Source organism: Daldinia caldariorum, assembly GCF_022478825.1.
Source record: "Daldinia caldariorum strain CBS 122874 unplaced genomic scaffold F4812scaffold_2, whole genome shotgun sequence".
NCBI lineage: Eukaryota > Fungi > Ascomycota > Sordariomycetes > Xylariales > Hypoxylaceae > Daldinia > Daldinia caldariorum.
In genome coordinates this window covers 210,439-237,320 of record NW_025953038.1, presented here as the reverse complement: position 1 = coordinate 237,320, position 26,882 = coordinate 210,439, and the positions used below count along the sequence as shown (strand labels likewise).

The following is a 26,882-nucleotide window of genomic DNA, read 5'->3' as shown; positions in this document are numbered from 1 at the left end:
CCTTTTTTGTTTTATTTATTTTGTTTTTCTGTTTTTTTTACAAATTTTTTTTTGGTGTTGGTGCTTTTTTTTTTTTTTTTAATAAATCTTTTATTATTTTAAAAAAAAAAAAAAAAAAAAAAAAAAAAAAAAAAAAAAAAAAGCTTTGATAAAAATCGGTTTAATGCTTTGCCTTGCAGATCCGCGGGGTAACCGTAACAGGTCGTACAATGACAGGTTAGGTACCTAATGTATTGCACCTAGCAAAACCGCATGCAGCCAATAAATTCGCAAAGCTTCAAGGGAAGGTGCTATGAAGACGTATTGGGACGTATCAATTTATCCAAACTTGAAGTTAGGTAAGCTTGATGCGAAGCTGCACTATGAGGTGCAGCATACCCTAACTAAAACCTAAGATAAGTAGGCAGGATAGGATCACTAATACCTTAGTGCATAGGTAGCCTGCATGTAGGGAAAGAACGGGATGATGTAAGAGGTCCCTACCTAGGTAACCACAATGTACCTAGGCAGCTAGAGGTAGGTTCCAACCAACAATCTCTCTCTCTCTTTTTTTTTTTTTATCTGTCTTTGTAACACCTGGATTAGCAATAGGTACGATCACACCACCTCGGGCCATATAGAGCCGGTCAAAAAATAAATACCGGTAAACCCGAGCATCGGCCCATTATTTTTTTTTTTCTCTTAGTCTTTTTTATTTTTAATTTTTCGATGAATACCTATTTCAATGTCATTCCATAATATTGTCAGGGCTTTTAGACGCCATCTTTTCCTCCGAGCTACTGTCAGCTACACCATTCTTTAAGGTGCTTTACATATGGCTTGGATTCTCTACATGTGGTAGGTGAATTGCGCCAGGGTTGATTTTTTATTTTTATATATTTTTTTTCAACCAATTCTAGAATCCTTCGTATCATAGGTAACTTACTATTACCTACCTCTCCTCCCAACCCGCCCTTACGAATAGAAGCAGAAAGTAGAGTTGCTAAAATAGTAAGCAAGCCATAGGGATGCTGCTTTTCGTCCATTCATTTCTTCGAGTTACGCCTCTGTTTAGTGTAACATTCCGTTTTCAATCTTAAAAGATGCAATCCGTTCCCCCTCTTCCGACGACTTCCCGTGAGTCGTCCGTTGTCGCCGCCACACCCGCATCCGCAAAGGCTGCTGCTGTAACCGCCACCAATGCCAAGCCCGATACACTAGAAAAGAAAAAAGTTGCCCTAGCCCATGAGCGCATATCCTATCCTTTCTGGTTTGGCGGAAGCGCGAGTAGTTTCGCCGCCTGTGTGACGCATCCGCTTGATCTTGGTATGTTTTACGATTAGAAAGAAGAAAAGACTTCCTTATGTCCAGATTCCTTGGCATTTAAATATCGACTAGGGTTCGCTAATAGATGATATTCGTATACAGTCAAGGTTCGGCTCCAATTGCGAACCGGCGATGCTCCTAAAAACATGAGCGGCACCTTCGTACACGTCGTGCGGACGCAGGGAGTTCTCGGGCTGTATAACGGCTTGTCAGCATCGCTGCTCCGGCAGATGACGTACTCGACCGTTCGTTTCGGCGTGTACGAAGAGCTCAAGTCCCACTTCACAGCTGACGGTCGTAAACCCTCCTTACCGTTACTGATTGGACTGTCGACGTTTTCCGGTTTCCTCGGCGGCATATCCGGTAACGCTGCCGACGTGACCAACGTGCGCATGCAGCAGGATGCGGCGCTCCCAGCAGCGCAGCGCCGGGCCTATAAACACGGGCTTGACGGTATGTTTCGCATGTTCCGCGAAGAAGGGTTTCGGAGTTGGTTCCGCGGGGTCTTGCCGAATAGCACTCGCGCCGCGCTCATGAACGCCGGCCAATTGGCTAGCTACGACACATTCAAGGGGATGCTGATAGCGTATACGCCGCTGGGTGATACTACGACGACGCATTTCGCTAGCTCGTTCTTTGCTGGGTTCGTAGCCACTACGATCTGCTCTCCAGTCGACGTCATCAAGAGTCGAGTGATGAGCACTAGCCATAAGCAAGGGATCCTTCACCTCCTACGTGAGGTCTATGCTAAGGAGGGCGCGACATGGATGTTCAAAGGCTGGGTGCCGGCCTTCTTGAGGTTGGGGCCGTAAGTGCTATACCGTTCCGATTAGCTTTCCTCGTCCTTTCTTGCTGACAAATATTCGCAGGCAAACGATATGTACATTTTTGTTTCTAGAAGCGCACCGCAAGGTTTATAGAAAGTTTAAGGGGATCGAATAAGTATTCTTGCAAGCAGATAACGCAGAAGCCTCGATATAGCACCGATAGAGTGGTTACGGATCTAGAGGTTATACCTAGAATGACGGCGTTTAGAGTCAAATCCTTGGCATTATCACAGGAGTTTTGGGAAATATTGGCAAATTTACCTATCAGTCATTTTTGGGGTATGATGCTTTCTATTGCAGATATTATGTGCGCTTGGACTGGGTTTCCAGACAAGCACGTATACCAACCAAATCGAGAAATGATTTTTTGTGAAAATGCATACGTCCACTTTCTCTAACCTGAGTATCCCCTAAACTCCGCGTGATGATACAATGCAACGCAACCAGATCATGTGTCAAGAAAACCAACCTTCCGACTTAGCCTCGAGATAACTCGAAGCCTCATATTATACAAGGCAGGTTGTAAAGAAAAAGCTGCCTTCCGAGAAAAGGGAGCTCATTAAGTGGTATTAGGTGCTCAACTCCATCCGTTAGAACCAGAGTTGCCATAAGGTGTCGTGCCGTACGCCGTAGCTCCACCCCCCCAAGCGCTGGCTGCCCCAGGATTGCCGTAAGGGGTGCTGTAGCCCTGTTCCATATAGCCTGCGCCAGTGTCCATTGCATCCGGACTGCGAGGACCATCATAGTCGCCATTCATGCCCTCGCTCTCTCCAAGCCCGTGGATCAGACCGGCAAGCTTGCGCTGCAGCTCCTTGACACCTTCCAAGATGATGGCATCAGATTGAATGTTTCCGATTCCCTCAACCTCGAAGTAGAATCGCGACGGGACAGCATCATAATCGAAGGGTTGGCCCTCAGCAGGCGGCTCCTCAACGTCGGCATACTTCGATTTCGGCCTAGTACTACGGTTAATTATCTGGCAAGAAATTCACTGGGATACTAGGATACCAACCACTCAGCCTCAGGGTCCTGCTCGTACCACAGATCCAGGTGATGAAGCTTATTATGTGGATCGTATTCGAAGCCGATAGCAGAAGTAGGAGACCACTTCGCATGCTCCTTAGCGATACCTTTCTTTGCGATGCAGCTGAGCTTTAGCTCTTGACCCTTCCGGAGCTTGCAGATCAACGATCCGAGTCCATCAGGGTCTGTGATGACTGGGTTGCCAATCTCGCTGTTAGGTCGGTTAAAGCCAACAACTAGATCGCGAGCATACACCTTCATGACTTCGTCGCCCGTGCACTTGGCGTGTAGGGTCAGAGTTACGCTGCATCTTTCGCAGTTCTGTTCGCAATCGCAATCGCGGGAGTAGGACAGATTATCAATTTCGCTAGAATTAAGGGGGATTAAACCGAGCCGATGGCTGATGAATTCGTCAGCAAGGACGGATGTGTTGACTTCGATCTCGACGAGGTCAATAGCTATTGTCGGGACTTCGGCGTGCATGACGCGTCGGAGGGAGTTCGCAAGAGATATGTCGACATTACTCAACTCGAAATCGACATGATACCGGTCGGCCTATGGAAAGGTACAATTAGGACAAAGGTCTTACGAGCCCGACAATGATGGCATTTCATACTGCCGACACCTGGATCTTAGGACCAAAATCCTCCTTGAAATCGCCATCCATCATGTTATCGTATTCCATCATTGCGATTGAGGCAGCACGAGCTGTGCGTACAGCTTTTGCAACGGAAGTATAATTAAGGATGGAGTAAAGGTGGCAATGCAATAATTCTTCCGAAATGGCGAAAATATGTTAGGTCGTTCTTTTGCGGTGTGAGGATGAAAGGGTAAGAAAGCTTAAAGACTTGTCAAGGCTGAAAGATTTCCAAGCAACCCACCACGCCCGCAACAGGCACATGGTACGTACCCCATTAGTGCCACGATCTGACTGGAGCAGTTTAGCGCCTCTTTCTAGTGGCGGGAGCACGCTACCTGTTAAAATGGTGTGGCATAAATACATATGCAAGGCTGAGAGGGTATTATGTAATTTGTCAGGGTCCCGTCTTAAGGCGTTGAAGTTTTACACTAAGAGCAGTACGTATATGTATCATATAGGTATCTGTGATATGACGTATTGCGGCTACAGCTTTGCCATTAACCAATGAATTTTGCACCCCTAAAGCAATGAGTAAATCTAGGTCGTTACTACGCAAAAGGTAACACAATGTAGAAGATCTTAAGAAAGGCAACGACTAAAACCTATGGTTATATGTTCATTCCAAGTCGAGCAATTGTGATGGCACAAGATATAAGCTACACTACATAGTATTTTTTTACGAGTAGTACGCGGCATAACAGCTACCTAGGTAGGTACTAGGTATATCGACAATCAAAATATTTAATACCATCATATTGAGAAGTACCAATTCTACCCAGTTCTGCTGTCGTTGATCACCATCTTCACTACCCTGGGCAAGCCAGAGATAGCAATGAAAGTTAGCGTCACCTGGAGGCAGTGTAATACCAGGGACACGGTGGGGGCGATCATGGGCAAGCCCAGAGGATGTGCCCCCGAAGGATAAAAATTAGAATAATCACGATTGAGTTCAAGTAGAACTCTTTCAGAGATTAAACTGAAAAGAACAGATACTACACTTGATCTAAGCCAAAAGGCAAAGAGAGCTGAAGAAAAAAAGAAGAAAAGAAAAAACTGAAAAGCTGGGAGGGGAGACCAGGTATTTATAGGCACATGGTAAAATAAAATGTGGGGGCGGTGATGAGGGGCAGAAAGGTCCGTTGCACCTGGCAAGTGCTTGGCAATTGCTGAGCAGTCCTTGCCGTAGTACATTCCCACTTGACAGGCAAGTGACAAGTTCTTGCCAAAATTTTTATTTTTTTCAGAAGTTTATCGCCCCATCTCGAGGGGTTTTGATAACCATCCACCTACATAAAATTTATAGGTGCACTACATCCTACTACCGCCCTGTACAATACATACCTACCTACCTACACCCCATCCTCTAGCCTTCAAACGGCATATACTTAATTCCTCATACTCAGTCATCATGTTAAAACAAGTAATTTCAAAATCAGCTCGAGCTGTATGCTCCAACCCAAGAACAATTGCTCAAAGACCTTTACTGAGGACGCCATTCTCCCCGGCACCTTTAAGCCCTCTACGAAGTATAAGATGGTATAGTGAGCAGCCAGAATCGGCTGAAAAAAAGGAGGGCGAAACGGCAACTGCCCAGGTGGAAGCACAGGATAGCGAGGCACCTAAACCATCAGATGCCGAGGTTGAGCTTAAGAAGAAGCTAGAAGCCAAAGAGAAGGAAGTTATCGACTGGAAGGTAAATGCGCCATATGCACTTTAGCGTGTTGTTGAATTCAAAACCTGACAATTCATATAGGACAAATACCTTCGATCTGTAGCCGAGTTCCGCAACCTTCAAGACCGAACGCAAAGGGAGATAAAGGCGACACGCGACTTCGCTATCCAAAAATTCGCCAAGGATCTGGTCGATAGCGTCGACAACTTGGACAGGGCCCTAACAATGGGTCAGGAAAAGATCAAGATGATGGAAGAGGACAAGAAGAACGAAGATCTGATCAACTTCTACGAGGGCGTCAAGATGACCGAAACCAACATGCTTCAGACCCTCCAAAAACATGGTCTGGAACGTTTCGATCCCCAAGGGGAGAAGTTCAACCCTAACGAACACGAAGCGACCTTCATGACCCCGATTCCCGACAAGGAGGACAATACGGTATTCCACGTTCAGCAGAAGGGTTTCAAGCTAAACGGACGAGTGCTCAGAGCTGCTAAGGTCGGCGTGGTCAAGAGCCAATAAACGATACGAACGAATCCTATTATTCAATGTATTATATGAAAGACCTTGTATACCACCACAACTGGACCGGCGTTGGGTAATGTATATAAAATGCTCCTCTCATGAAAAAAAAAGGTGGTCGGCGGAAATTCCTTGTTTATAAGGTCCACATGCACGGCACGGCATGTTTTTGGGGGGGACTCGGCTGTTAATATTACAGCTTTCTCGATCTATATGGGTCCTGGGACTTTTGCGTTACGTAGAGCGGTTATGACAGCATGGGCCAAGGCGATGACCATCTAATGAATATATATCCTCTTCGTATCCGGCATTCAAGACGAGCAAGCAATGGAATTATATACGTTATTGTGCCGAAGCCATAGGTACCAAACCTTATTCCCTCCCAATATATATATATCCAAGTTAATACTTATTAACTAACATAGCTCAACTTAAAGTAATCAGGACCATTGAAGATAATTTTGAAGGTTTCTTATGATGTTCATGCCGAAAACTGACCAGACGAGCACAGACCCTACGTACACAGTCCATAATACGGGTATCTCCCTAGGAGGTACTTCGTACACAGTCCGTAATAAAGGGGTCTACCTGGTACCTAACCAGCCTCCCTTCAAAAATTCAAGTTCATAAAGACCCTTGTTCAAACTACCTGGTATCAACAATAGGTACATACCTATTATTTCCATTGATGGTCAGTGCATGACCGGGGGAATTTTCTTTGAACAACACTCTTACAAAAGGGGATCATCCGTATGAAGCATTGACACTGTACGTGCGCAATACCAGCAACCCGGACAACCGACTCCAAAGACAACAAAGGGCTGAAAACTTTTCGAGTTTAGGTACAGGGTACTACCTAGGAGGTAGTTGGAGGAAAACATAAACTTAAACATCTAGCTACCTAGGTAACTACAGCACTAAATTCTTCGACCTGTTCAAGTCCGGGAATTAAAATTGTCGGACAAAAAAAAACAAAAACAAAAAAAAAAAAAAACACAGCGACTACCCATTTTTCATACACCCGGACAATAGTAGCCATGTCGCTAGCACCTCCCGTCTCCAAGGACGGATTCTCCTACGCCGGAGATATTTTCGCCGAGGCGAGCGGCCACAATCGGCACCGGCGCGCTACCGTAGCGGAGCTCAGAGACCACTTTCAGCGCGGCTCCGAGAAAGATCACCCGGCGCACTGGTTTGAGGCCCAGCTCATCCACTACGGCCTGCAGGTGTCCAAAACCAAGGCCGTGGCCCGCATGCGCCTCTTCGACGCTGTCAACGGCGGTAACCTCGCGGTCCCGGCGCACATCCAGAGGCTGGAGGCGGACCTGAAGAAGGAATGGATCAAGAAGGAGCGCGAGGCTAAGAAGGCCTTGAAGGATACGGCGGCCCCTTCTTCGCCCGCGCCCAAGACGCCTGCTACGGCCCGTGGCAAGCGCAAGGCCGAGTCTGCGAACATCGACTTTACCGTCAGCGTCGGGGACATCAACGTCACCGTCTCTGCTAGCCAGTCGGCTAAGAAAGTTAAGTCATCGTCTTCTAAATCGGCAACAACCACAGCAACCGTGCAGAAGGCAGAACCCAAGCCCAGGACCCCGAGGAAGCTTACCACTGCTGCTGCTCCGGCCACTAAGACTACTGCTTCCAGATCCACTGCGTCCAAGACTACCGTTTCAAAGACAACCGTGTCAAAGACCACCACCACCACCACAAAGGCCACTGGATCCGCATCCACAGCTCGTCGCGGGGGAATCTCCCAAGGACCCAGCCGCGCGAGTACCACGCCAGCACCAGCCCCAGCCCCTCGACCACTAGGCCCCCGCTCCGCCCGTCGCGGCGGGGCATGGGCAGGCCGAGGCCGAGGCACCGCTACCGCTACCGCTCCTCCATACCACCACAGCAGCGCCAGCCCCACCCCATCATCCCCCGTGAAGAACGAGTATTCCGACGACGACGACAACGGCTATAACGGCTACACCGGCTCCGTCAAGCGCGAAGACAACAACGACGACGGCAACGACGGAGAGGAACTCAAGCCCCTCGGCCTGCTCAACGGGCGCTACGAGCTCACGAGCGAGATGGTGGCCTCGGAATGGGGCCACACAGACCTCTCGCTCGTATTCACGCTCAGCGGGACCGAGCTGTGGGGCCTGTTCGACCTGGGCGTCGTCAGCGGCGTCATGCGCGTGCGCGAGCGGCCGTGGCAGTCGTCTAACCGGGCGTTGCGGTTTACCTGGCGGGGGCGGGAGCTCGAGGGGCCGATTATGTACGGGGACGGCCACGGGGGGTGGCTGCGGTTCCTGGGCGGGGGCAGGGTGGAGGGCGAGCTGGATTTCATGGGGATCACGTTTGAGGGGAGGAGGGCTGCGGGCCAGGGCATGAGGAGCGAGGTGCATATTGGCAGGATGAAGGCCGAGTGGGAGGGGTACTGCGAGGAGGAGTATGAGAGGGAGAATAGGAATCGGTGGTGAAGTGGTTTGCTGCCCGGCAGGCTTGCGAGTAATTGTAATAGTATATATGTATAGGTAGGTAGGTATGACCTCCCCATGCAGAGCATGCGCTTCTAGGTTGAAGTGTCATTTCCAAATGCTCTTGGGTACGGCTCGATAAAGGTGTCATCACGCATTTTTGCGGTCTCTATTAGCATAATAGGAGGTAATTTGAGTTCTTAAATCAGGTAGTGATCGTCAGTTGCTTGTTATTGTTGTTAGACTACGAATGGGATACGATTATTACGACTTATTCACCCTGTATTTATGTTAGGAGGTAGGTTAGGCACTCATTGCGAACTACCTAAAGTCAGTCCTGTTATTGTTCAATTGATATTTCGACAGAGAAATTCCATTGTCGATTAACCTCATCGAGGTACAAAAATGAATGGGACCTAGGTATTTGTTTACCTGGTAACTAGCTACCAAAAACTTGATTAATTGTACAATCATCGCATGCAAGCGAATTCGCGAACCATTATGAATTTGTAAATGTGAAACTCATTCTCGGAGAATGGTAGAAGAAGAAAAGAACAACGCAAGTTTCCGTGAAGCAAGAAAAGCTAGAAAGATCAACCCCTCGAGGCTCTGAAGTAGCAGGTACTGAGGAAGATAAGCATGATGCAAGTCGTGAAGATGAATTGTGATGAAACGGATTTTGGCACCAAAGGATAGAAGACGTGTCGTATCTGTTGTTGGTGCCTCCGTCGATAACAAACTGTCATCTGGTTCCCAATAGGGAAGAAAGTCGATGTAGAAACAGGCCTGTCTGCTGTTTCATGACTCGGTAGGCAACTCTGCCATTATGAATCTCCCGAGTGAAGGTATTGCGATATTGCAATATCACTTCTCAAAAGTTGCATGCATTCCTTGTATGTGAAGATCGCCGGTATGTTGAAAACGCAGGTGTATCGGCGATGTTGGCAACTTGATGAAGTACCAGCGATCCAATAAAGTATCACCAGTTGAACCCAATGAAGTAATAATCGTGATGACAAAAGAAAGTCGAAAGCAACGCCTAGCAGCAATCCCAGCATGACGAATCAAAGAATTAAAAGCAGAGTTCGAAATATTTATGTCGAAGTTCAGTTCAGTTCAGTTCAAACAAAAAAAAAGACTGTTGCTACATAAACGAGAAGGGGGAAGAAGACAAATAGCCTCCTTTCCAACCCCTACACAAGGTTAAACTATAACCAGGATGGCAATCAACCAACCGTGAGCCACGTAACTGTACCGTGACAAAGTTGTGGCCTAAAGAAAAAAAAAGAAATGCCTAACTGATATCAAGGATGCTTGCCAGAATAATATAGCATCCCTACTCAAATATCGTCGTGATAATAGTGCTGAGATCATGTACCTTGGTAAAATAACCTAGAGGTCATAGTCATAGTAGGATCGATCAATCGGCTCCGGTTCACGGGGGGGAGGGGCGAAGCAGATAAGTCTGTCAGGACCTCGAATGTGAGATGCGCCGCTCTTGGCCCTTTCCTTGGAGCTTTTCTGCGCAGAGGAATTAGCCTCGATCTTACCCTCCTCAGCAATGGCAGGATCGCAATAGGTCTGAGTTGTGGCGTGGCGACGGTGACGGCGGGACTGTGGCATCATCGTATATTCGTCGAAGCCGCTGAAAGGCGCCCGATATCCTGCTCCGGCGTATTGGCTCAGCGCGCCGGGTGCATCAAGGGGCACGGATCTCAGAAGAGAAAACGGAGAAGGGGGGCGGCCGGCGAAATAGCCGCGGGTGGTGGGATCCGCGTTTGACGGATGTGTTTCCCGTCGGGGAGCGGGCGCAGGGCTAATGAGAGTATTTCCAGAATACGAGTCAGTGTCTCTCATCGCATGCTCTCCCATCGAATGCTCGCCCATCGACTTCTCGGGTTGTCTGGCATCAGCGCTAGTTGGCTGGACATTATCAGCATTGAAGTCAGGGTAGAAGTAAGTAGCGTTGTAGTTCATTCCTCCTGCTGCTGACCACGCAGGAGTTTCAGGATGTGGTATGAGACCGTTGAGCTCATCAAAAATGCCTCGAGGACTTGTTCCAGCCAGGAGACACTCCTCACAGATCTCTTGTTCAAGTTGCGAGAGGCGGCGTTGGTTCGCCTTGATCTTATTCATCGACTCGGTGCGCTGCATGTACGAGCGGTCCAGTTGGAGTTGTACCTCACGCATGTGGTTTCCAAGATGCTCTCGGATACGATCATCTCGGACACCACGTTGGCCATGAAGTGCCTGAAATGCGAGACGCTCCTGCTCGGCACGGTGTTCAGCGCGTTGCTGCTGCAATAGAGGGATAAAGTATCCCCGAAGGCTATCCCGCTCAATTTCGAGCTCCTGGATTCGTTTGCTCTGCTCAGAAATTCGCTCGCGGAAGGCCTCGCCTTCAGCTCTCTGCTCTGCGAGGGTCTGGTACTGGTCCTTGAGCATAGTGTATACCTCAGGGCCAGAAAGACCGTCACCATCGAATCTGGTGATTCTGTTCACAACATTATTCACCTCGGTCTGCGGGGGAATGATATGTTAGTTACAGCTCAACAGATGCACTTTTGTGTTTACCTGGCATATCACACCAGGGAGGGTTCAAGGTTAAAACATACGTTTGTGAATCTATTATGAGTACTGGCAGGTGGCACGCTTTTCTGTGCCTTGCCATACACATGGTCTCGGAGATTCTTGGCTTCCATAGGAGCCATGCGATCATATTGAGTTAGGAATTTGGCCGGGGCATACTGTCTGTCAGGCAGGCCTGGGGGCGTGAAGATGAGAGACGGGTCGTCGGGGACGTTGTAAAGAGGGGATAATTCCTCTCCTGTTTGGTAATCTCTCTGGAGCTTCATGTCCTGGAGGTACTGGGGAAAATGGTCCTTGACCGGTGCAGGTCCTTCGGGACGCATTCGTTGAGCACCAGCAAGAACCTATTTAGATACTCCTTATTAGCGAATATTCCGAGTAGACTACTAGCATAAGAACAAAAGGCAGAAATAAACCGTCGAGCTTACGTTGTGGGGGTCCTGAATCTCTTTGCCAGGCCAACGCTTGCAATTACGAGACCACTCGAGAAAGGTGCATGGCGAAAGAAGGCCAGTAGGAACGGCGCCCTCATCGTCATCTTCATCATCTCCCCAAACGGGAGAACGACAACGCACCGCATCAGCAACCTTATGGTGGGGTAAGAGGTTCATTGTAGCCGGAGGAACTATGTGGTGGTGTGGCGGCTTCGGAAACTCAAAAATAGCAGCACGAGGAGAGTCACCGGTCATGTTTTCAGGAAGTAGAGCCTTATCCATAAGTTCCAACATCCTAAGAAAGATAGATATTAGTGAGAAAGATCTAAATTAGGTAGATATATTGTCATAAAAGTGTCAAGGGGAAAAAATGAATAAGTAGCATACTTAGAGACATCCTTGGGATCGTCGTGAGGTTGAGATGAAGTGTTGGGGTCTGCCTGATCATGGCGAAGCTGAATCCATTCAAACAGAGGGTCCATCTCAGCAGCCATTTCCGGGCCACGCATGGCAATATATGCCTGCATCATTGAATTGGAAAGTATTTGCTTCTTTTTATCTGCGGTTGACTTGCTAGCAGAACAACCAGGGACGGACTGTCGAGGTCCACGATCGCCCACTACGGCAACAGTTGTTTCCCAGTCCTCGGAAACTGTTTGAGAATCCTCAGCATTTTCGGATGTGCAACGGTCTTCGCAATCAAGAACCAATTTAAACAGCTCTTCATTCTCATTCTTTAATGTGTCATGCAAGTAACGGAGGTGTGATGCGTTACGGTAAGAAACCGGATCAAATGCTGGACACGAGCTAGATGCGATGGCTACTATGATGTTTAATATGATTAGTATAGGTACCTAAGGTAATTACGAATTATAAGTTATGAGGATAAATTACCTTCACTAGAGTTCGAGATGTCCTCATTCGAGGGTGACGGCTTATGCTTGTGTTCCGACATCGTCAAGAGGAACCCAGAGTAATGGGTGATAAAAACCAACTTGAAGATGATCAATGTAGTAGATGAAGGGGATGGAAAATAATAATGATAGAGAAGACAGTGAACAGCATCAACATATAAAAATGTTGTGATGGTCAAGGATGCTGTGATGAGGAAGAGGTAAGTAGTGGTAGTGAAAGAAGGGTTACTTTACTGCCTGTAAGAGCGATTAGGCAAAACCATAGATGTAGTTGTGGGAAGGTTGTGGAAAACAGATGTGGGAAACCCTCCTGCGGATAGCAGGCAGAAGGAAAAAAAAAAGAAAAAAAAAGAAAAAAAAGAAAAAGTAAGGGCACTCGGACTGGACGGCGACAGGATGGGTCTTGAAGATGTACCTGCGTAAGATGCAAGACGCCAGATCGATGTGGAAGGAGAAGGAAGTAAGTAAGAAAGAACAAGAATACCGTAAGGCTGTAGGGAGAAGGGAAAAAGAAAGAAGGAACAGGGAAGACGAAGATCGTGATCGTACACCGTCGTTTCCCCCTACCACTAAATTCACTCTCAAGGACTGTTAATTTACATGCAGGTCGACGCCAAACGTGTAGATACTGATTAACCCGTGTTGTCCCAGGGTAACATACAAACATATCTACCTAAAACTTGGTACTGCCAGCCTACACCAGGCTCCTGCATGAACTTGAAGCAAGCATGCTGGTACCATATGCATATGCCAAACTGAAAAAAAACCATTCCATAAAATATATATATCTGCCTAGGGTACCTTAGGTGGTACTTATGTAGGTGGTTATCTATTACAACCTCTTTCTGAAGATATTATTCGGATGCCTAACACATGTGAAGACTCCAAAGACAAATACATTTACCCCTGAATTCGTCATCTAAGCAGGTTAGGTACCTAATACATATGTGCATGCATTATCAACGTCATTCTCTTCTACGAAAGAGATCGCCCTAAAGTCTAAGAGACATTAACCATTAAAACAACAACCCAGGCCCAGCTCACGTAAATCATAGTAATATGTGATGCTTCTTACTTCTTTGCCTTGCCTTTTGCTCCACCAGTTTTGCCCTTACGGCCTTTTGCTGGCTTCCCGTCTTCATCCTCGCCCTCAGTTGCGGCTGCTGCTTTTTTGCCACCTCTCTTCGCAGGCTTAGCCTTTGGCTTTTTAATATACTTATCTTTCTCGATATCAAGATCATCATCTTCATCAACTGCCTCAACTACCTCTGCTACATCTGCATCGTCTTCTTCCTCCATTGCCTCCTCCAGATCTGGCTTTTCCTTTGAGGCTGCCTTCGGAGCTATCACACTGCTAGCCTTCATAAAAGGAATTGGGTGTGACCTCGAATTGTACCTATTGAAATTAGCCAATGAATTCGAAACTGCCGTGCACATATAACTTACAGTCTGGTAAAAGTAGACTTGGTCTGGGTTTCAATGTCGACATTCCCTTCGTCTTGAGGGCCAACACCAAGTTCCTTAATGGAATCGAAGTCCTCTCTAGTTAGGAAATAGCTGTCCATTAGGTCGATAACTTCATCGACGGATTCCTTGCCTTCCTCAGCAAGTCTTTGGATAAGCCGCGTCCAGAGAACTGGTAGATATTGTTGGCGGATCTCGTGATGGTCACCAGAGGACCTTAGTCTCATGTGCGAACGGATTTCACGAATGTATCTTCCCAGCTTGCCGTATTTGCTGTTATTACCAAGCCAGGATGTAAAGTTAGATCCTAAGAGCTGACCGGCCACAAAGCTAGCTGGTCGAACCGTGCTGAATACTGCGTGAGTAGGCATTAGGCTCCAATGTTGCTGGGGGCCGTGAATCATCCGATCCACCAAGTCCCCGTCACTGATACTTTCCGCTGCCATATCGAACAACTCCAAAGCCTTTAGGTTCTGCTCACGTTTGTTCTTGGATTGCGATTGATTTAGGGCGGCGGGTTTGGTTCGTAAGTAGTTCTCCTGTATCATCAAATAGCTAAACTCGTGATCATTGAAGTAGAGCTCGATCTTGTCATTAAGGGTCGCCTTGCTTGCGGGAGAGAAGAGACCACTGCCCAGCATTTTCTGGCAGATATCCCACGGTTTCAATACTATAGACTTCTCCCAGGCCTTCGACATATCCTTGCTCTGACTGTAATCCATAGAGGTCTGATCTAGCTTGATCGTGGACAGCATATTGACAATCTGTCTGATATCCCGATTACTGCCTTCGATAAGGGCGTCGAGTACCTGTGTCGATAGCTTCAGTCCTTCTCTGTGGCAAATAGTCATCATACGTGAACGAATCTGTTCAATCGTCGGGCGCTGGAACTTGACATCGAACGCGACAAAGTCGAAGGGTTTCATCTTGGGCAGTTTTCGCTCGTTGCAAATAAGGATCAGAGGCACCTCGGTCTTTTTACAGAACTTAGCAAGAGCACCCACGCCCCCACGGTCGCCAGCGGACATTCCGTCGACCTCGTCCATAATAAGGACAATATTCTTCTTTTCCTCATCTACTTTCTTCCCATCTCCCGCAAAGTAACCACGTAGGGAGGTGTTATTCATAACTTCACTAACTCCAGATTCGACGAGCTTTTTACTGCGTGTATCGCTAGCATTGCTCTCTATAATATCAAATCCTTCAAGCTTGGCAGCCAAATGAGCAGCGGTGGTTTTACCAATACCTGGGGGGCCGGAAAGCATGATGGCGCGGTAACCGCCGAGCCCATCTGCACCTCTTTTCTCAAAGTTATATTTACGTGATTTTTGCCAACTCTTGAGAAAGTTCTGGATTTTCTCGACCGCAGCCTTGTTGCCACAAATGTGACTCGGCTGAGTAGGTGCGTATTTCACAGTCCAAAGTTGGGAAACGGGGGCCGGGGCAGCCGGAGGGGGACCGGTACCCCGTGCGGCGGCGGCTGCTTTCCGTGCTTTCTCAGCCTCCGCCTTTCGGGCCTTTTCTTCTTGTTCCATCTGAGCGGCTTCTTCTTTAATCTTTTCTTCCTCCAGCCTCTTCTTTTCCCGTGCCTTCTCAGCATTTTTTCCACTTCCACCTCCAGCGGGGAGGCGACGAATGAGCTCGAATAAGCCATCTTCATTGATTGTCTTGATGCCATGCTGGCGAATCTTCGCAAGCTTGCTGGGTCCGGCGTCTTCACCCAATACCACGTAGCTAGTTTTACTGCTGGGCGCGCCAGTAACCTTTCCACCATACCGCTTTACTAGTGACTGAGCATCCTCACGAGCAATAGTAGTCAACTGCCCAGTAAAAACAAAGCTTAGGCCAGCAAGACAATCATCCTCGCCTTCGGGTAGTTCCGCGGTCGGATTTGGCGGCGGACCGCTATTTCCGCCTCCTGCTGCCGCCTTTCTCCAATCGAACTTGGCATTAGGGTCCTTGGAGGGCGGTGTTGGTGGTCTAACCGTAGGTATATCGTCTAAGATCGCCTGGATCCCTGCATCTTCTGGTTCATTCGCTTTCTTGGCTTTCGACGTTCTCGGTGCTCTCGGTTTCTTCGCTACCGGTTTCTTACGAGCTGGAGGTTCGTCATCGTCATCTTCTTCGTCGCTAGGCTCGGACTCGGGGGTTTTCCTCTTCTTCGCTGAACTTGAGGCCGAGGTACCCGTTGAAGGTTTTGACGTAGTGGGCTTGTTATTCTCGTCTACCGGTTTGGTACGTGAAGCGATCCTCTTGGGTTTGGGAAGGAAGTCCTCTTCGCTATCCTCCTCCGCATAGTCATCGTTCTTTCGCTTATTTCGGCTTTTTGCGTCAGCAGCAAAGATATCGTCACCGGCATCTGCATCGTCGTCCAAGTCGTATCGTTTTAGTTTGCTAGCAGGGCGTTTCTTTGGTGTAGTGTCGTCATCCTTGCTTGGAGCTATAGCATCCTTTGCTGCGGGTTTCTTATTTCTCGGACTCGATCGTACTTCAACTGTGGCCTTGGCCTGCGACTGCGCCTTCTCAGCCGGCTTTGCAGCTGATTGATTCTTCAACTTGCTCGAAGCAAAGTATTCACTTGCTGTAGCAGTCGTCCCTTGCACATTCTTGTCGCTAACGCTGACATTTAGTACAATGCTGATATATGCGGATAACATAAGAGTAGCACTCACGCCGCTTTCTTAGGGGTAGATCGAGTAGTTGGTTTCTTTGTTCTTTGTAGATAGATTAGCTTCAATTAAATTTTATATCGCTACCAAATTGATCTGCTTACTCGACAGGTGCTTCTTCTTCTTCTTCTTCATCGCTATCATCTACAACCTTTCGTGCCTCTAATGAAGTACGGTTAGCTATGAGGATAACCGGTCAATTTTGAGGAATACGCACTGCTACGCTTTTTTGGTTCTTCTTCTGTCTTCTTTGGAGCTGGCTTTGAAGAGGTTGGGGCGCCTCCCTTTGCCCCGAAGAAAGAACGAATATCAGGCATCGTATTTGAACGCAGAGATGCACTTGGTACTCAGGGAGGTTTGTGATGTTGTTTGGAAAAGAAGTAGTATTTTCATAGGGAAAAAAAGTGGGCAACGTTTTGACGCGAATTATGACGCGTTAAGGCTTGAAGCTAGCCCCTGCACCTGTAAAGTCTTTAATGGAATTGGAATTGGTTCACACGCATTGTGCACGTGCCACTGGTGCCTACTACCACTTATCACTGTAGGCAGATAAGATCAGGCAGATGCACTTACCAGGTAGGTACCTGGTACCTAAGGGGCTTGCTCAGGTACCATCATTACATAATTCAATTAATTAGCCCACCAAGAGTTCTCACTGACAATACCAAGGTACCTCATATATCTGAACGCGATATTTCCAAAGAAAGTGTGCATATTCGGAATTATTGTGATACTAATAACGGGAAAACTCAATGCCCGACTTTAGGAGAGATGTTGTGTCGGAGTATGGTAAGAAGGATTACTAAGATAGGAAATTCTCACTTAACGAATTGGGAAGACTAAAAGTGGAGTGGAAGTAGGTAAGTACGTTAGTACTTAATCTTGGATGGAAAATGACTTAATTAATTAGGTACCTAAGGAAGATGAAAATGGAAAGATATATTGGGACTTACCTTATATAATGACTATGACATGCTCCTAAAGTCGGGCTCTTGTGGTCCCCTACACGGGGGGCCCTCGGTTTATTTTAAACAATTTCAGATCCAGCTCCAGCAAGTCTAAACCATATTTTACCTATGTATTTCTATGAACCTCTTCCTCGGTCCAACTTCTATACTTACCTATCAGGGGGACTGCATATCTGATATAATATCATCAACATGATCAATGAAGAGGCAATTAAAACACTTATTACAATATGATAAAGTACCTTATATAGTACCTATGTGTTACGAAGTGGAAGCTATCAGGATGTGTAGGTACTTAGGTAGGTACGCAAGCTACCTTAGGTATATATATTGAACATACATTACTCTTTATTCTATGGGTTATCTCATATAACTCCAACTATGTAAATGAACTATATACTAGCCTTAGTTCCGGTTAAAGTCCTCTGACTTTGCCAGTTTCTCGGGAGGGTAGTTGTAAATATATTTTACCATAGTGACGAAATAAAGCCTCGCTGGTAACACCTAGGTATCGCAGTAAATTTATCTAAGAAATTCGATTGATGTTGCTGGAGGATAGAAGGTATCAAAGTGTACGATCAACTTCTATAGAGTGTCTATCTCCTTATAAAGTGAACACAGTCCTTTTTCTAACCTTAACAAAGTGACTGCATCTTGTATACCTTAGGTAGTCACGCTATAAGCTACAGCTTTCTTTAAACATGCCTGAGTTTCCCTCAATGCCAATATTGTAGTTGTGTCGTGTTTTGCTTTATGGACAGCAAGGCCCTCCGTTGATCTATATGATGTATTCCAGAATAACCCAGATATCAGTTATAGGCAACGGGCACACGTTGCTCTTGTCAACATCTTACCACAGCAAAGAGACCAGCTAATCTTATTATTCTCTTACTTCTATGGCTACGACATCTCGCATACAAAGGTAAGGGTTTGCATATCTATACTGCCCTGGACCAAATACTGGGTATCACCACAAAAACTTCTCGTCTACAAATATGTGCTTCGTAATCGGAAGTAACTCTAAGCCTCGCCGGTCTAGCCACACAGGTAAGGGAAACAAAATTCATCATGCCCAACAACTCATCTCCGGAAAATAGTAGCACTACTCCTCCCACGAGGCACTCACTATTCCCTCTTTACACCACTCCTACTCCCTTTGCACCTTTCTCCCATGAACCACAGCTCTGTTCGTGCGACCAGTGTGTGGCTACTAGGCTATACCAACGTGTGAATCTAAGATCTTCTCCTTTAGAAGTCCCTGGAAGCAATGCGACCCCAAATATCCGACTAGATCATCAGGAGATGAAGACCTCGAGAAGAAGTAGCATAAGAAGATCAGATTTGGATTTCCAACCGAGATATCACCAATCGCCACCACTGGTCGTGCCGCCGCCCCACCACACCGAGATGGCTTATCCGGAGATTTACATCTATCCCAAAAAATCACACATCACGTTTCCAGTGGTCAACTACAGCTCGGCAAGTCGGGTTCAGAATCGCTCGTCCTGGCCGGTGTGCTACCTAGCTATCTCGCCGAAGTTCGCGGAACCTGCCGATTTTGAGGAGGCGCTATCACCGCCTGGTTCTGGGCTTGCCGTCGTAGCGCGGCTGTCTAAGACGCAAAAGACAGCCCCTCTACGCATGTTTCGAGATGCCTCGGAGCTTCGTAAAGAATCAATTCAACTAGAAGTCTGGGACGAAAGTGCCATCAAGGTGCCTGGGAAGAAGGATTACGGAACAGACATTGAAACCGACATCCCTAATAGTACCGAAGCTGAATCGTCAAAGAAAAAGAGGGCAGGGAATCCGGTACAGGCGAAGTAGGCCTAGAGCCATCGAGCTGGTTTCGTTGAGAGATAACAATGAATTGATGTGTTGTTAATAAGGAAGATGCTACGGATTGGTAGATGACTACATTGTGCCAGCTACTACGCATTCACGTTGGCTTGTTCTGTATCATCTAGATTTATTCCATATCCATTCGTCGTACCTTGCTTGGGCATTTTTTCTATGTTAGCCATGCCACTAGAACATCTCGTTGACATCTTCTATCCGCCGGGATTAACCTGGTGGTAGATGTGAAGGGCAACTATTAGTGACTGTACGTCATGCGGGTAGAAAGAGGTGTGAAGGGTTTTGGGTCTGGCAATTGGCGGCATTTCTATATTTGACAGGCGCAGCCATTCAAATGTTTCGTCATCGTCATCGGTAAACGATCGCTCTGGAAAGCCGTGAATCGGGTTAGAGGATATTTGGTACATGGGGGAAACGCATCGTGTTGACCGTGTTAATTACTTGATATGATATTTAGATAGTTTTTTTTAAAAAAAAAGTGTTAAGAGTATTTTATAGGTGGATATCCCGCGACGGGATAATGAATTAGACCGGGATCTTAACCCGGCCGGTGAAATCAGACGAGAACGGAGGTCCCGACGCGCGGATATCCTAGTGTTTGAAGCGCAAAAGTATTTGTGCCGAGGTTCAAAAATCGGGGGCATTCACCATTAACCAGTTAGTGACCACGGAAATAGAATACGTGTTAGTCAAATCATCCGAAGATGAGAGCCTGGATCGTTCGATAGAAGATATGTCAATGCGACAGAAACAGTGCATGATGAGCAATGAGTAATAGGTAAAGGGTGATGCGCGATGTTCGCTCTATGTAAGAGTGATATGCCTGTTGACATGCATGTTGATATGCATGTTGATATGCATGTTGATACTACCTAAAGAAATAAGATACCAGGTACCTAACCAGTTAACTTGAACTTGCTTTTGAATTGTTTTACGAAGATATGTGCACTTATACTTGCTTCAGTTTACCTCAGAACTTTTATGCATATGGAACTTATCAAAGACGGAGGTTCACTTAGGTATGCATTAATTTTTTTTTTTTTTTTTTTTTTTGGTGCAACTACGAACCGTACCCAAGGTTAGGTAGTACTATGTAGTAGGTAATTCTGTCCCAACGGAATTGCCGTACGAAGTTACCATACGGACCTTAGCGCGCTGGACGGATCCCAACTCCTTTAATGGTTGGCGCATTAGCAATTCTACTTTATGTTAACTTAGCGGCCATAACAGGGAAACCCAGTGTAAAATAGGGCTAAGTTCTTAGTAAGTCGGGATGGTACCTCGACCTGGTATGAAAGTCAGGTTCAAACACTAAATGTTTATTACGACGTTTCTGTTTCGTCCCCGTCGTTAAGTGGACCAACAGGAAAGCAATACCTCGGCTCATTTTTTCAGCATGCTCCTCGAAGAGGAAAAGAAGAGAGAAAAAAAAGGTGGGAGAAGGAGAAAGGAGAAAGTAAGAGATAGAGAAGGAAAAGAGAAAAAATTAAAAATTAAAAATTAAAAAAATGCCTCTCTCGTATTCCCATTATAATAGCATGTTCCTATTTACGTTAAACGAGCAAACAAATCATAACAAAGTCGGATTGTTTGTTGGCCCCCGTTTGCTTTATTTTTCTTCCGGCCGTTGCGGTTGCGTCACTCCATTTCCATCGGCGTGGTCAATCCTCCACTCCAACCATAAAACTGACCGACGGTGATTCGGGGTTTACCAAACCCTACCGGAGGCTGAGCTCTACGGTACACGAATACATCCTATAACCGTTTCTATACATATATAGTCTCTAGGGTTCCTATCCTAGAGACGGTTTGCTTTGGTCGATATGAACTTCGAATGGCCCTCAATCCTTACCTTTCGTCAAAACAACAGTGATCCTACCAACAGTGAAAATAATACAATGTCAGAGTTAACGCCTATCCCTGAGCCGCCAAGTCTACCTTTCATAGGCCATGTTACTGAGATCGAACGAGAAGTTCCATTGCGTTCATTTATTGCTCTCGCCGATAAGTATGGTGAGTGTTCTCGGAATGGGTACTGCTTGCCTTAGATGGAGCTTTAAACTAACATCTTCGTATAGGCGAGATATATAGACTTCGCCTTCCTGGAAGGTCGTTAGTAGTTGCTACAAGCCATCGCATCGTCGATGAGCTTTGCAATGAGAAGCGATTTGTTAAAATCCCTAAATCTGCTCTTCATGAAATCCGAAATGGTGTTCATGACGGTCTATTCACGGTTTGTTAATCTCAGGCAAAGCACTAAGGAGTTGAGACGCTGATCGATGCCACAGGCCCGGATAGAGGAGCCCAATTGGGGTATTGCTCACCGAGGTTTGTCTATCAGCCCTCCAAGAAGCCTCAGTTGTGTACTCACATTAGACAGTTCTGATGCCGGCGTTTGGCCCCTTATCCATCCGGGGCATGTTCGACGAGATGCACGAGATTGCAACACAACTATGCATGAAATGGGCCCGATACGGACCCCAGCACCCAATTGATGTTTCCGGGGACTTCACACGTCTAGCGCTTGACACGCTCGCTCTTTGCTCGATGGGCTATCGGTTTAACAGCTACTACACAGCCGAACTTCACCCTTTCCTCGCCGCTATGGGTGATTTCCTCGTCGAGTCTGGCCGCAGGCCTAACAGGACGATGCCCGCGTGGTTCTACCGGAACGAGGATGCCAAGTATTGGCAGGATATCGAAGTCTTACGAAAAACGGCCGACGACGTCCTCAAAGAGCGTAAAGTTCACCCTTCTGACCGGAAGGACCTTCTCAACGCCATGCTTAACGGTGTAGACCCGAAAACTGGGCAGCACATGAGCGATTCGAGTATCACTGACAACCTAATTACGTTCCTCATTGCGGGCCACGAAACGACCTCGGGCTTACTTTCGTTTGCATTTTTCGAGCTCCTAAAGAACCCCGAAGCTTACCGAAAAGCTCAACAGGAGGTCGACACCGTGATTGGCAAAGGCCCCATTACCGTTGAGCATATGTCCAAGCTCCCATACATTGCAGCTGTAAGTCAGAAGAAGTCTGGAATTCGTGCATCCCTTCGCACGGGGAAGAGGGAGTATGCTTACACCAACCTCTAGGTGATGCGTGAGACCTTGAGATTATGTTCTCCCATTCCGCAAATCGCTGTCACGTCTTTGGAGGATACCGTGGTTGCCGGAAAATACCAAATAAATAAGGACGAGACGGCTATTATAATGTTGAAGAAGTCGCACTTGGACCCGGCCGTTTTCGGCGACGACGCTGAGGAATTTAGACCAGAGCGCATGCTAGACGAACCATTCAATAAGCTCCCCAAAAACGCATGGAAACCCTTCGGAAATGGAGTTCGAGGCGTGAGTAATTATGCCCAATGCTCTCGAGTGTTTATCATATTACTAACACCTGATAGTGTATCGGTCGTCCGTTTGCCTGGCAAGAAGCTACGTTAGCCATTGCCATGCTTCTGCAAAACTTCAACTTCGTGCTAGACGATCCGTCTTATAGCCTTGCTATTAAGCAGACATTAACTATCAAGCCTAAGGGCTTCTACATGAAGGCAACTCTCCGTGACGGATTGACGCCGGGCCAGTTGGAGCATCGTCTAGCCGGAACGACCGAGTCGCCAGCAGGGGCATTAAACGGAAGTTCTTTGAATAACTCTCTAGTATCTGCTGCTGGTAGTAGTGGACGCCCCATAACAGTCTTGTACGGAAGTAACAGCGGCACTTGCGAGGCTCTCGCGCAAAGAGTGGCCAGCGACGCATCGAGCCACGGATTCAAGGTTTCCAAGATCGATATCTTGGACACAGCGAACGGAAACTTACCTAAAGGCCAGCCCGTTATAATAGTCACCCCGTCATACGAGGGAGCACCGCCGGATAATGCCGCACATTTCGTTTCGTGGTTGGAAAGCGTCAAAGACAAGACGACATTCGAGGGAGTACAATATGCCGTCTTTGGTGTCGGCCATCACGACTGGGCTCAAACCTTCCATAGGATACCGAAATTAGTCGACAGCAAGCTTGAGGAAGGTGGCGCTACTCGTGTTGCGAAAATAGGCCTAACGGACGTCGGAAATGGTGACGCTTTCGCGGACTTCGAAACGTGGGAGGATGAAGTACTTTGGTCGTCGCTCAAGAAGCAATACGGCACTTCTCAGGACGAAACTGACGTATCACCATCTTCTGGCCTGAAAGTATCAATCACAAGCCCACGCACATCCACTCTGCGACAGGATGTCATGGAGGGTCTAGTGGTTGATACTCGGACGTTGACAGCCGAAGGAGAACCCGTCAAGAAGCACATAGAAATTGTGCTTCCCAGCGATGAATCGTATCGAGCCGGTGACTACTTGGCAGTTCTTCCCATCAACCCCAAGCAAATCATTGAGCGGGCTATGCGCAGATTCCATCTCCCATGGGATGCGCATATCACCATCGACAGCCACGACATGACCTCGCTCCCTACCAATGCATCGCTGCCCGCCCACAGCATCTTCGGAGCTTACGTAGAACTGTCCCAGCCGGCCACAAAGAGGGTAAGCTAAGAGTATCAATCTTCATAATATAACAAGACTCGCTAACAATTTTGGCAGAATATCAGCACTTTGGCTGAAGTCGCAAAAGACGAAGCCGAAAAGGAAGCCCTGCGGAACCTCGCAAAGGACTCCGAAGAGGTATTCGCCAATCGGATTTCGGTTCTGGACCTTCTTGAGAAGTACACATCCATCGATCTACCGCTAGGCGCTTTCCTCGCCATGCTGCCGCCGATGCGCGTACGACAATAGTGCGTGACCCAATTCCCACCCTACTTATAAAGGCTCGGGCATAAAGCTAACATCAATCAGTTCCATCTCTTCATCGCCCCTGTGGAACCCAACCCACGTAACCCTGACCTTCTCCGTCCTCGAAGCCCCATCCAAGTCCGGCCAAGGCACACACGTCGGCGTGGCCTCCTCGTACCTAGCGTCCCTCGCGCCCGGCGACAAGCTGCACATCGCCGTGCGCCCGTCTCACGCGGCCTTCCACCTGCCGCAGGACGTCGAGAACACCCCCGTGATCTGCGTGGGCGCCGGCACGGGCATGGCTCCCTTCCGCGGCTTCATCCAGGAGCGCGCGGCGATGATCGCGGCGGGCCGGACGCTCGCGCCCGCGCTGCTGTTCATCGGATGCCGCGCGCCGGGGCGCGACGACCTGTACGCGGACGAGCTGGCGGAGTGGGAGCGGGCGGGGGCAGTGACGGTGCGGCGGGCGTTCAGCCGGGATCCGGCGGCCGCGAGCGATGGCAGCGGCAGCGGCAGCAAGTACGTGCAGGACGCGCTGCGGGCGCACGCGGACGAGGTGCTGAAGCTGTGGCGCGACGGCGCCAGGCTGTACATCTGCGGGTCGCGGGCCGTGGGCGAGGGCGTCAAGGAGGCCGTCGTCAAGCTGATCAAGAAGAGCGCGCAGGAGACCGAGGGCAAGGAGGTGACGGACGAGCAGGCGGCTCGGTGGTGGGAGGGCATGCGGAATACTCGTTACGCGACGGACGTCTTCGACTAAGGAGACGTAGCTTTCTTGCTTGCTTGCGTATTCCCAATAACTACTAGGTACCTACGATATTGTTTGATACCTTAGCGGTGGAGGAGAAGTACTTTACTGTATTTTGAACTGGGTTGAAATGGGGGATCTTGCACATATAGCGGTTGGCTGAGGATTACATACATAGAAAGGGGGTATTAATCGGGGTGACATTTTGTTCTCTCCTTAATGGATATATATGCCTAGTATATAAATTGCCTAGTCAGATAGTCTTATTTTTATAATGATGATGTTTACCTATATCTGGAATGTTTGTCTACTTGACTACTTCAATAATGCTGATTGTACTCGTCATACTTGAACAGAGGTAGGTAGGTGTGTTGCACGCCGTATGTACGCCTCTCGATTTTTAAATAAATGTAGCAACCAATCGTAAGCCATCTCAAGATAATTCTAGAACTCCTTCCATTTTCGACAGACCCGGCGGCGGCATGGCTTGGCACTAGGTTTATCCACGGCCTTGGTGTCGCATTTGGAAGCGCTGGTAGCAAGATAGGCCGATAAGTATCGGACGAGCACGCCTAATTAAGAAGTTGGCTTCTTCGGATGTGTTACGGCAATGATACAGTCTTTCCAGGCGTCGATAGCAACTCGTGGACATATTAAAAGCATGTTAAACAACAACGGTCTTGTAATACCTTATATCTAATACTTAGCACATATCTTCTAAGTTTTTCTAAGTCTTCTGCTCTCGGACATTACTGTTAAATTTGAGTTTTTAAATCACAAGACCTTGAACCCAATCTTCCCACTTAGTATAATTCATGGGCATTATACAGTTAACCCAAAGTCGAGCAATCCTATCGTTGGTTATCTTTACTATACTTATCCTCTCGTTCCAGAGCGCCGGTAATCTCAACAATTCCGATCCAGTCGTTGCCAAGATGGCAGATGCGAACAACGTCATTTCGAAGCTGAAAGTGTCAGTCCGCCAAGTCAGCAGCAGCACGTCTTCATCGTCCTCGTCGTCTCCGCCAAAGCTAGCCATCGCGGTCACCAATACCTACTCTAGCCCCGTGACGATCCTGTCCTGGAACTCCCCGCTGGATCCGTTAGCGTTGCAGTTAGGCCTCGTATCCTTTTCTGCTGCTGCGCAGGCCGGTAGCGACGACGACGATTACACCCCCATTCAGATCCCGACGATCCAGATCAGGCGTAAAATGCCGCCGGAGACGGACGCGCTGGTCACGATCGGAGCGGGCCAGACTAAGGAGCAGGTGCTGGAGCTCAGGGATCCTATCGTGCCACTGGACAAGCTACGTGGCAGGGTGAGGGTCGCTTGTGCAGGAGAGTGGATGAGTGTCTGGCTGTTAGAGGTTGACGCCGTCCCTAAGGCTTCCCTGGAGAAAGCTGGCGCCAGTGACGACGCATATCGGGGGCCTTTCCAAAGTGAGGCAGTCGACATGGAGTTGTGAATGAGCCTATGTTAGCTTAGCTTTGGAAAGAATCTTTTTTTTTTTTTTTGGTATGGGTTGTATGTAGACACCCGAATGTTATGAGACAGCCCGTTCATCCTCTACAAAAAAAGTATAAAACCTTCTTAACCAACTAGTTAGATAAAAGATAAAAGTTTGCGATATCAAACAGACAAATTAAGTGTGACCATGCTCATTCCTATAATTGAACTCTCAAATGAACCGGGCAAAGTTATAAGAGGATTTATGTAGAGCTGTAAGGTGATATGATTTCAGGTATCATTTTTTGAAAAGTTTCCAATGTAAAAGATGCGCCTATGGTTGGGTATTAAATACATCCCAGGCAGGTAGGTGTAGGTACCTAACCTAACTTCATAGTAGAGCGTGACGTAGTAGTGTGGCTGCTAGCTTGCCTGAACTAGGATTAGTATAACCGTGAGTATGCCGGGGTAAGACCCGTGCTGTTAGGCTGAGGCCCCATATAAGCGGGGTTACTTACCGATTCGAACCCCTCCATGGTACTATCTGGATACCCCTCAACAGC

General features: G+C 47.6%; 9 protein-coding genes across 9 annotated transcripts; 6 read left to right on the top strand and 3 right to left on the bottom strand.

Annotated features, from left to right (window-relative positions):
- Positions 1–1,082: 1,082 nt before the first annotated feature.
- On the top strand, positions 1,083–2,247 carry F4812DRAFT_455162 (putative dicarboxylate carrier protein; the record flags this gene model as incomplete). The annotated part of the gene is made up of 3 exons (XM_047936776.1): positions 1,083–1,305; positions 1,408–2,113; positions 2,175–2,247. 3 exons carry the CDS (start codon positions 1,083–1,085, stop codon positions 2,245–2,247), a joined length of 1,002 nt encoding a protein of 333 aa, XP_047793365.1.
- A 462-nt stretch (positions 2,248–2,709) lies between these two features.
- Positions 2,710–3,843, bottom strand: F4812DRAFT_455161 (insert subdomain of RNA polymerase alpha subunit; the record flags this gene model as incomplete). Its single annotated transcript, XM_047936775.1, has 3 exons — positions 2,710–3,088; positions 3,145–3,710; positions 3,772–3,843. 3 exons carry the CDS (start codon positions 3,841–3,843, stop codon positions 2,710–2,712), a joined length of 1,017 nt encoding a protein of 338 aa, XP_047793364.1.
- Positions 3,844–5,007: 1,164 nt separating this feature from the next.
- On the top strand, positions 5,008–6,226 carry F4812DRAFT_164578 (GrpE-domain-containing protein). The gene is made up of 2 exons (XM_047929856.1): positions 5,008–5,488; positions 5,549–6,226. Exons 1-2 carry the CDS (start codon positions 5,204–5,206, stop codon positions 5,987–5,989), a joined length of 726 nt encoding a protein of 241 aa, XP_047793363.1. The 5' UTR covers positions 5,008–5,203; the 3' UTR covers positions 5,990–6,226.
- Positions 6,227–6,823: 597 nt separating this feature from the next.
- On the top strand, positions 6,824–8,616 carry F4812DRAFT_164585 (uncharacterized protein). The gene has a single exon (XM_047929857.1). The coding sequence runs from the start codon at positions 7,027–7,029 to the stop codon at positions 8,455–8,457; it is 1,431 nt and encodes a 476-aa protein (XP_047793362.1). The 5' UTR covers positions 6,824–7,026; the 3' UTR covers positions 8,458–8,616.
- A 1,230-nt stretch (positions 8,617–9,846) lies between these two features.
- F4812DRAFT_467251 (uncharacterized protein) lies at positions 9,847–12,432 on the bottom strand (the record flags this gene model as incomplete). Its single annotated transcript, XM_047938628.1, has 5 exons — positions 9,847–10,974; positions 11,070–11,387; positions 11,472–11,772; positions 11,865–12,300; positions 12,372–12,432. 5 exons carry the CDS (start codon positions 12,430–12,432, stop codon positions 9,847–9,849), a joined length of 2,244 nt encoding a protein of 747 aa, XP_047793361.1.
- A 578-nt stretch (positions 12,433–13,010) lies between these two features.
- On the bottom strand, positions 13,011–17,009 carry F4812DRAFT_412570 (DNA replication factor C, large subunit). Its single transcript, XM_047932715.1, has 5 exons — positions 16,742–17,009; positions 16,629–16,686; positions 16,528–16,569; positions 13,838–16,468; positions 13,011–13,787 (listed from the first exon to the last, which is right to left on the bottom strand). The coding sequence occupies exons 1-5, from the start codon at positions 16,839–16,841 to the stop codon at positions 13,463–13,465; spliced, it is 3,156 nt and encodes a 1,051-aa protein (XP_047793360.1). The 5' UTR covers positions 16,842–17,009; the 3' UTR covers positions 13,011–13,462.
- Positions 17,010–18,369: 1,360 nt separating this feature from the next.
- F4812DRAFT_164547 (uncharacterized protein) lies at positions 18,370–19,527 on the top strand. The gene has a single exon (XM_047929855.1). The coding sequence runs from the start codon at positions 18,561–18,563 to the stop codon at positions 19,314–19,316; it is 756 nt and encodes a 251-aa protein (XP_047793359.1). The 5' UTR covers positions 18,370–18,560; the 3' UTR covers positions 19,317–19,527.
- Positions 19,528–21,423: 1,896 nt separating this feature from the next.
- On the top strand, positions 21,424–25,213 carry F4812DRAFT_412561 (cytochrome P450). The gene is made up of 6 exons (XM_047932714.1): positions 21,424–21,570; positions 21,718–22,367; positions 22,443–22,697; positions 22,754–23,881; positions 23,939–24,129; positions 24,191–25,213. The coding sequence occupies exons 2-6, from the start codon at positions 21,732–21,734 to the stop codon at positions 24,882–24,884; spliced, it is 2,904 nt and encodes a 967-aa protein (XP_047793358.1). The 5' UTR covers positions 21,424–21,570; positions 21,718–21,731; the 3' UTR covers positions 24,885–25,213.
- A 228-nt stretch (positions 25,214–25,441) lies between these two features.
- F4812DRAFT_412560 (uncharacterized protein) lies at positions 25,442–26,625 on the top strand. Its single transcript, XM_047932713.1, has one exon. It carries the CDS (start codon positions 25,688–25,690, stop codon positions 26,336–26,338), a length of 651 nt encoding a protein of 216 aa, XP_047793357.1. The 5' UTR covers positions 25,442–25,687; the 3' UTR covers positions 26,339–26,625.
- The last annotated feature ends 257 nt before the right edge of the window (positions 26,626–26,882 follow it).

What these genes read in the sequence shown, in the direction of transcription:
- F4812DRAFT_412561 (XM_047932714.1), top strand. Translation starts at nt 21,732, where the DNA reads ATGCCGGCGTTTGGCCCCTTATCCATCCGGGGCATGTTCGACGAGATG. An exon ending in CCCAGCCGGCCACAAAGAGG is followed by an intron (nt 23,882 to 23,938) that starts GTAAGCTAAGAG and finishes CAATTTTGGCAG; the next exon opens with AATATCAGCACTTTGGCTGA. An exon ending in CCGATGCGCGTACGACAATA is followed by an intron (nt 24,130 to 24,190) that starts GTGCGTGACCCA and finishes AACATCAATCAG; the next exon opens with TTCCATCTCTTCATCGCCCC.
- F4812DRAFT_164578 (XM_047929856.1), top strand. Translation starts at nt 5,204, where the DNA reads ATGTTAAAACAAGTAATTTCAAAATCAGCTCGAGCTGTATGCTCCAAC. An exon ending in AGGAAGTTATCGACTGGAAG is followed by an intron (nt 5,489 to 5,548) that starts GTAAATGCGCCA and finishes CAATTCATATAG; the next exon opens with GACAAATACCTTCGATCTGT.
- F4812DRAFT_412570 (XM_047932715.1), bottom strand. Translation starts at nt 16,841, where the DNA reads ATGCCTGATATTCGTTCTTTCTTCGGGGCAAAGGGAGGCGCCCCAACC. An exon ending in GAAGAAGAAGCACCTGTCGA is followed by an intron (nt 16,570 to 16,628) that starts GTAAGCAGATCA and finishes CTATCTACAAAG; the next exon opens with AACAAAGAAACCAACTACTC. An exon ending in AAGTCTACTTTTACCAGACT is followed by an intron (nt 13,788 to 13,837) that starts GTAAGTTATATG and finishes TAATTTCAATAG; the next exon opens with GTACAATTCGAGGTCACACC.
- F4812DRAFT_164585 (XM_047929857.1), top strand. Translation starts at nt 7,027, where the DNA reads ATGTCGCTAGCACCTCCCGTCTCCAAGGACGGATTCTCCTACGCCGGA.
- F4812DRAFT_164547 (XM_047929855.1), top strand. Translation starts at nt 18,561, where the DNA reads ATGCCCAACAACTCATCTCCGGAAAATAGTAGCACTACTCCTCCCACG.
- F4812DRAFT_412560 (XM_047932713.1), top strand. Translation starts at nt 25,688, where the DNA reads ATGGGCATTATACAGTTAACCCAAAGTCGAGCAATCCTATCGTTGGTT.